General features: G+C 46.9%; 1 protein-coding gene across 8 annotated transcripts in view; it reads right to left on the reverse strand.

Annotated features, from left to right (window-relative positions):
• Nucleotides 1–6497, reverse strand: part of LOC144158468 (uncharacterized) — a 32748-nt gene extending 26251 nt beyond the window's left edge. Inside the window, exons 1-5 of one of the 8 annotated variants that reach the window (XM_077689349.1) lie at nucleotides 6266–6480; nucleotides 6076–6197; nucleotides 1857–1935; nucleotides 514–663; nucleotides 386–445 (exon numbers count right to left, since the gene is read on the reverse strand). In XM_077689349.1, coding sequence (XP_077545475.1) covers nucleotides 386–445; nucleotides 514–601 — 148 coding nt within the window. In that variant the 5' untranslated portion in view covers nucleotides 602–663; nucleotides 1857–1935; nucleotides 6076–6197; nucleotides 6266–6480. Of the gene's footprint in view, nucleotides 1–385; nucleotides 446–513; nucleotides 664–1856; nucleotides 1936–6075 lie in introns of all 8 variants that reach the window. The other 7 variants (XM_077689355.1, XM_077689352.1, XM_077689347.1 and 4 more) reach the window with 7 other exon arrangements.
• Between the last annotated feature and the right edge of the window lie 2007 nt (nucleotides 6498–8504).

Genomic DNA, 8504 nt, shown 5'->3' on the forward strand with positions numbered 1-8504 from the left:
TACACACCAAAACTACAACTAAGCTATAAGACAGCACTGCAGATATTTAAAACAAAATTTAGAACATCGTTTATGTGTGGTGAAAATGCACAAAGTCGTTCTTGCAATTAAATAAGAAATGCAGCCTTATCAACCCCAGCCCATCAGCCCAGCCACCATACTGCTGAGGTTTACTGACACACCTCCTTCTCGTGCCGCATAATGGAGGTGGCACAATTCCACACATGAAAGAATTCTCAGGGTTTCAGAATACCACCATGCACAAAATAAATAAAAATTTCTAACAAAATGATTTACAATGCATGTAACAAGAATATCTTTTTTTTCTGAGTTGACTGCTCCTGATGGAAGCTTTATGTGAGGAAAAAATATCCCAAATTCCAACCTGGAAACTCCTCTCCTGTTTGGGAGCTTGTACTGAGGAACATAGGAAGGCACTGCGTTCCTGAAAAAAAAAAAATTCAGATTCGGTAATGTACACAGACTAGCAGTCAGCTATTATAGGGATAGTACCAATGGCACTAGTGGTAATCGTCGCCTGTGTTCCTTGGCTGAGGCAGGATACATGCTGACGGCAGGCTGCATCCAAGGACACTGCCATGACGCAGGGTGCAGGCGTCAACGATGTCGCAAGGGGCACGCTAGCTGTCAGCGTTGCACCTCCTAGAAACAAAAAGAAAACAAGTACCAGTGCCAATCTAAACAATCAAACCACATCAAGAGCATTGGCAGGGCATGTATTCCAATCTTCTTTTCTGGCAGAAAGCAGAATGTGGCCCACTTAACGACCCAACACGCTTTTAGCAACCAGACAATTAGCAGACCAGTTTTCTTGCTATGCAAAACAACTCACCAACCATGGGTCCATTACTCAGCCCCTTCTTTGGTAGACAGGAATGCTAGAACTACCACAAACTATTGTTCTGCATGTGCCACATATGCTTCGCCGTTCCAAGACTCTTACAAAATACATGCCAGAAGCGTTTTTGTTAAAAGGACCACAAACACATGAAACTCCAAAAGAGGTGCATGAAATCAGGTCATCCAAATCAAGCAGGCATCACCATCAAGTTAATTCTGCAAGCAATATAGGCAGGAGAAAAATGTGTTGCAACACCCAACCAGTTTTACCCCAGCTTACTAGAGTCATCACTGATAAAATCTCACGATTGCCTCATGACAATAAAAAGAATGGCAAATAAAGGATTGTCAACTTAGAATTGGGATTTAATTTGAAAAGTAGCACTTCCTTCTGGCAATGAGGCCATAAAATTTTTCCTTACCAAGTTCATTATGTATTGTTAGCTGCTAATGGTAGATTCAAATTCCAATTTCAGAACGACCTTAAGTGCTTTCAGAACAGTTCATCGTCTGGATGCTGTTGTGAGATTCCTTATTTTTTTCGCAGAGCACTTATATTTTACATGCCACAAATATTTAACCCTGCAGAAACAAGAGAAAAACGTGGTTGTGGAAAAAGATAGCTCCCTCTATAAAACACTGGAAAACTGCTGAGATTTGGCATCCTGTATGGGTGATTCCTGCACAGACATTAGCAAGCAACTTTTTGAAAGAGACCAGATTGTAAGATGTAAGCACCACAAGTGATAATGACAGAGAATTGCTTTAAACATTGGCAGCGGCTAATTGGTTATGCCAGTCATCATTTAGTTTCTTTCACTCATCGAAGTGTCTACTTAAGTCATTTTATCCAAAGCCCAATAGTTATTTGTCTTTTTTATAAACAATCTAATGTAATAAAGAAAAAGTGAAAGGTGTTGGCTGTCCAAATTTTTGATTTACCAAAAATGTGTGTCTGTGCACGACACCAGAGCTGTGCAAGGGATGGGGCCTACCCGAAAACTTGGGCCCAGCAAGGCCCTCGGGGCAAGGATCGGTCTGCCGTACGAACTTTCACCCAAGCCCGGGCAGGACCTGTGTCGAAATAATATTGTTTCAGTTGGGGTCTTATGTTCAGCTCCATTAACTGAAGCAATACTTAGGTTATCTATGATAGCAGACAACCTGGACGTTAATGACAGAGTGTGAACACGGACCAGATTTTTTTACATACCACGGGGCTTACTGCTAGCCTCGAGACACCTATTACTATTACCGAGGCTGGTAACTCTTCAGCTATTCAAGAAGAACAAACCTATAATGACAATTATGCAAAACTGCATTTCTTGCGACAAACTCAGCAACACATGGGATTAAACAGCATAGTGCCTTGGGGGGTAGAATAAATGCCGACTCAGTGTGACTTGTTTGAAACACGTATGTAGTGAGATGCCCAGAATGGGTGACGAAGGCAAAAAAGTTAACAAAAAGAAGAGGACAACCACCCGTCTTGGACTGCCACTAACTTTGCCAGTGCTTTTGTCTTTTGGGGACACAAAGCTAGGCCACTGCCATGGGGATGTTTGTCACGCCATCCATTTTTTCTTTTCAGACGGCTCGTCTTCTGCCTTGCTAAAACGATTCCAATCAGGCTTTCTCGTACTTCTTTCTTTTCCTATCTCTCTCTTCAATCTACGTACTAAATTCTTTCTCCGACTGTACTGTTTTGCCTTATTTGGTTCTTTTTAATGAAAAACAAAATCTTCTTGGCCAATCCCCCTGAGTGGGTATGCGCCAGTTTATGGGCCGCCACCACCACCCGCACACTGTTATGTGCCCGAAGGGCACAGCGGGCTAGGAGTGCGTGGAAGAGGAGGAAGAAGCCGACGTCAGAACGGGGAAATGCACAACCAGCTGGAGTTTTGGCTGCGCTAAAGAAAGGCGACATTCACCCAAGGGTGGCAACCGCGCAGCAGCACTGGGATTCGCCAGCTCTGCCAGCACAGCAGGGCCCGAGCCGTAGGGCCGGACACCCGTTACTGCCCCATCTCCAGGCACGCGCCAGCTTTGCGCTGGGTAGCCTGGCCGACGCTCCCCCCTGTGTCGGCTCCCCTCATTGTTGAGCAGACGAACCGCTCCTCCAGCTAATCGAGGTACCTGTGCCATGCCCCGTGGAGTCTCGACTCGTGCCAAGTCATCGGGGACACCACGGTTTCTGGTGGATCTACCGTTTCTGCCAGTCAAGGCAGCGGCGCCAGAAGACCTGAACGCTTCTCTACTGTCCCCGGGCACCCCCGAATGCCAAGCCATCAGGGAAGTCTATGTTTCTACCATGGATGCGCCTGACAACGCACTGAACTGTGAGTCAGTTTTTTCCTATTAGTGACATTTAGCGGGTCCGAGAACTATTGTTGTTTCTACCAGAACCATTTCATTTACCTGCCGTTTTCTAGAGTGTGTTTACTGTCGCCTCCTTTGTTGCGTTCTTCACGTCCTGGTTAATTGAGCCATTTTATAAACATGTCTGTTTTCTCTTGAAATGAGTGTTGCCTCTCATTCTTTGCTTGTAAATGTGTGCGTTGTCTTGTCGTTTAACAACCGAACCCTAACATTATGACCTGCCCAAAAACAATTTGTAAACACTTTCTATACAGTTTTTTTTTCACTTCAATTCAAGTTTATTTTTCCCAGAATCAACTGGACGACTTCCTGGCTAAAAGCTGCTTGAACAGCTTGACAAAGGCCAGGAAGCCGTTCATCTGCATGCCCACTCCAGCAAAAAATCTTTTAAGTCATTTTTCTGCACATAGTTGGTTTTTACTCTATTACTTCCCCCGACAACTCGTAAATATTTTGGTATGTATTTGGAATGTTTTAGCCTGCTCATCCCACATAAATTTTCTCACAAAAAAATATTTTGTTCCCTAATATTTATTGTTTTGACACAGCTGGGCTTAGGACATGGCATTATGGTCTCAGGACTGGCGAGCTCAATGGTTTGGTATGTCGGGCTAGGCCTACCGTGATAAACACCGGGCCCCGGTCAGACCTAGGCTCAAAGTTCTGGCCCATGCCCATGCGACACTGACCTCCAACTTTCGTCACCTCAGCGTGATCGCGCACAAGTCAAATTGGCTGACCTTGGAGTGCTCAGGCTCCGATAACTCTTTTGCATACTTTGCATAATTGCTTGTAGAGCTATAGGCTGACCATTGTACATCCGGGACCACTGCAGCCAGAAGCTACCAGTGCCCATTTGCACTGGAATGCTTCATTACCATGACCTAGCACTTTTTACTGGTTCAGGTGATTTGTGATGCTGAAGTGGTTTTCGTGGGAGTGAGTGAGTGTTCACAACAAATGGGATGGTCGCACCAAACTTGCCATCCTTTCCCTCATAAATGTCGTAAATTTGTGTTAAAACCATAAAGGAGAAATCAGAACCTGCTCTGATTTGAAGACCAGCTTCACCAAGCTTTTCAATCGACTCACCATAGGGGAACCACGCCCTGAAGCCCCTACGCAGACAAGCACAGCAACGGGAAAATACACCAGTCACATCTCTGCGGGCGCATCAATACGGCATGCCTGATAATGAAAAGATTCAGCCCACTGTAAAAGAAATGCCATGACATTTTCCCAAATGCTGGTTTTTAAGGGCCCAATATATACGACTGACATGTGTTACCCTGTGCCATTTACAATGAACCACGCAAGCACGAGGCTTAGTTTGTCATTCATTGGAGAAACAGAAGAACACTCCCAATTCTCACTGCGATTCCGAGCACCTACGCAGGAATCGAAAACAGTCAGTGAAGACGAAAAGCATCGCCTCTGGCTAGCATTACTTGCTGAGCGGCTTTTGTTGTGCCAGCTTCTAGCTCTACACAATACTATCAGAGAACGCATAACAGATGCTTTGCGACTAGCTAACTTCGCAACCACACCTCTTACTGCTTTAGGGATATCTACAGGGGCTGCATTGCCGTCACATCCAGCTTCAGCTACCATGCCATCAACGTATGCTGAAGGCATTCCACAGCGGGTAGGATCCATACTGCACAACTACCTTTTCGTTTGTTTTATCCTCCCAACCACGGAGCTGTAGTAGCCACTTTGTAGCCAGCTGCCCCGTCTCCACTAACCACGCTGAAAGCTGTGCAGTACAGCAATTCTCAGCGGAGCACACATGCCCCTAGGTTTGTTATGTGGCTACACCAAACATACGGTACATTACTGCTGCTGAGTAGCGTGAACTGCTGAAGTGCCCCACACGCACGCTACGCGCTCCGGCCGGAATTTCACGAGGTATCCTCGGCACCATCCCTAACCCCCTTTCCAGCCAACCTCACACGTTTGAAAATCATCCATCACCGTCGCCGCTCCCTTTGCGAACATGCGCCGCAACTCCGCTTCTGTTCGAAAAGCGAAACTGATTCGAGATCTTGAGGTATAAACTGCAAACTTTGCGCTGCTGAGCACGAGGACGCGAGTTCGATTCCCGGCCGCGGCGGCCGCTTTTCTGATGGAGGCGAAAAGCAAAAACGCCCGGGTGTACGAGATGTCGGCGCACGTTAAAGCGTCGCCTCCCGGGTGGTCGAAATTAATCCGGAGCCCTTCACTACGGCGCGCCTCGTCGCCTGCGTTGCGTCGACGCGCTAAACCCTACAATCAATCAATCAACTGCAAACTCGCCTTTCACACATGTAGCGGAGATCTCCGCTAGGCGTTTGCTCCGAAGTAAAGCATTCGCACGTGAGTTGACCGACATCCAGTTCGAACGCATCCGAGACGCCACTGGAGCGCGGGTTCACTTGGAAGTCTGCACTCAACGGTGGAGAGTTCGACTGGACAACGCGACATTACTCCTGAACCGTGGCCATGCACATTTTAACCCACTCGTGAGAAGGCTGAAAAGGTGAAATTCGGCACATTCGTTGGCGGTTGTTAAGCTTCACTTCACTCGAGATGTGGGTTCAACCACCGCTCAGGAGCAAGCAAAATTTACAGCTCGCTGCTCCACACCACTTCATCAAAAATAGGCGGTTCGCTCATTACTGTCTCTTCGCTACGTATTTCGCGCATTTTGCAAGCATACAGGCACGGTTCTGGTTGTATCTACCGTAACTTTTGTGGTTGTATTCCTCACACCGTCGTGAGCGCCGAATGCGAGCTTCGAAACTAGGCTTCAGTAAATAGTAGCAGGTTCCATGACTTCCCGTCGCGTGAAATTACCTGAAACCGGCACTCCAAGGAACAGAGTTTGAACGGGATGTGCCGGATAGCCGTCCTTACTCCTCAGCCATGGCCGATAACGGAGCTTGCGGAGAGCTGCTGATGTAGAATGTCACTCCGAGCTACAGACAATGGGCCGCGGTCAGGAAAGGAACAAAGGCTGCGAACATGACACTGAGGCAAACACCACCTTTTCAGAAGCAGTTGTCGGGCCAACGAAGCGTTAAAACACAGCACACACAACGCGAAGCACACTAGAAGGAAAATCGAACACAAAACAGCGAAAACTCGTTCACCAAGCAGCGAAAACAAAAGCAATGCGTAGCGTAAACACCCGACTAGTGAGCCGTCGTAGACCAGAGCTGGAGTCTGGAGTGTGGTGGAGTGCCATACGGGATTGGCGGCGCTACCAGCGGACGTTGTACTATTGTTAGACGGTGTTTTAACTCTACGTTAGAGTGACGTCCAAACGGTTCTGCAAGTGAATGTGCACCCCCCCTCCCCCAAAACTTTTTTTTCCCTTCTTTTTCTTTCACAATTTTTCTATTACACCCGTCTTCTCCCTCCCCCCACACTGGGTTGTATGCAGGTGAGCCCTTGCAGAGGTCAAAAATGTCCCCAGCGCACTTTCCTTTCCTCTCTTCCAACAAATTACTTCGCAGTCTCTCGTTCCCTCATGTTTCATCGCCGTCGGACGACAAGGTGTGTACCTCTACCGCAGAAAGTTCAGCCAGTTGGTTAAACATTCGATGAAGCACAATTTCTGCCCGCAAACAGGCGGGGATGAACCTGAATCAGACGAGCTAGCTCCGGAACCGTCCGCGCTATGTGTTTTTTGTGCTAGTTGTCATGGGTCGAAAGCTGAGCGCTATAAAAACCATGTCTCTGTTGACCATAAAGTTTCATACTACGTAGGAAACTCTATGGTCTTGACCAGCTATTGTCGCGCGTGTTTGCGTTCTGCCCGCACTTTTTAAAGTTCCCTACCCTGATGAAGTCAGGGGAAAGTTTGCTAAGCTAAGGTAACTGGCAGCCGTCCTTCAAAAATACAGCTGGTATGCCCACGATAACTTCATGCTGCTCAGCTAAGGCGTTTCATATGGTAGGCTTCTGCACTTCCTTTTTTATTTGATGCGCGATTGGACAAGGGACCATTCTCTGCCACGTGAACATAACCCCGACTACGTGTCATGTGGTAAGAAGAGCCCATATCCGAAGGGGGATTGGCCCGAGAAGATGATGGAAGAAAAGACGAAGAGAAAGAAGAATCAGAGCACGGGATGGTGAGAAGGATTTGGAAGGGACCAATGAAGAACATACACAGAGTGATTAAGAGGAGGAGGAGGTTAGCTGGACCAGCAAATGGGAGCCTCACACGATAGAATGCGAGGTGAAGAGGTGGACGACAGAGTTGGAGTATAGAGGGTGGAACGAGGTCTTGGGAGGAATGGTGGCAAGTTCGGGCCATGCCCCACAACGCACCAGCGGCATCGCACCGTTTGGCAGCGGGCAGCTTGGAACGACCTATTACCAGCGGCTTCGCACTGCTGGCCTCTTGCTGAGGCGTGCGCCTCAAGGAACCTGTGGCAACGCACCACGGTCATCAAGACTACTGATGACCACCACGGGCCATTGCGACGTGCTGCTATGTGCGTCACCGCGTAAGCCAGCCGACCCACTGGGCCACGTCATCAGCATCGCACCGGGTTTGTCGTGGTACCAGTGGTAGGATTAGTTTGAATTTGCCATAGACAGTCAATGTATTATAGTGACTATTTGACTAGATTTTTGGTAGTGTGAGATCGTGCTTGTTTTTTTTTTGTATAGTGTGATATGCTTGTGAGTGTGCTATGATCGCGTTTGTTTGAGGTTTTGTTCTGAAAATATATTGTGTGGGAATCGAATGCCTCAACCCGAGCCTCATTTCCCTGCCGCGTGAGACGCGTGAGACTCCGGTTCCTTCAGAGCGGGCCATATATTGCTGGGTGGAAAAAAAAGTCTGCTTTATTATTGCGTTGTGCGTATTTTGGGCAGTTGGCCTATCTTTCGTACGTATTCATTTCTCCAAAATGTGAAGTGAAGTGGTATTTACTGTTATTTTCAAAGAAAAAATGGGATCCTGAAGAAATTTAGGCAGTAAATTATATATAAAAGCTTGTAGGGTTCGCAGAAAATATGTGAACAATCGGCAGCTACACGCAGTGGAATAAAAAAATCTTCAGGGTAATATGCAGGAACACAAATTCATACATGTATAAATGTGGGTACATAAATTACTGCCAAATAAAATAAACACGAAGAATGCGACCTACTAGTACCTGCCTATTGCTCAAAAGACAAAAATTTCAAGTAAACAAGCGGCAAATTACATTCTTTACATTTCAATTTGTCCTTCGATCAAGCGGCGATTCATGTTGTTTTGTTTTTTA

This window comes from Haemaphysalis longicornis, unplaced genomic scaffold (assembly GCF_048455015.1).
Source record: "Haemaphysalis longicornis isolate Haplotype H1 unplaced genomic scaffold, Haemaphysalis longicornis Haplotype H1 scaffold_10, whole genome shotgun sequence".
Classification (NCBI taxonomy): Eukaryota; Metazoa; Arthropoda; class Arachnida; order Ixodida; family Ixodidae; genus Haemaphysalis; species Haemaphysalis longicornis.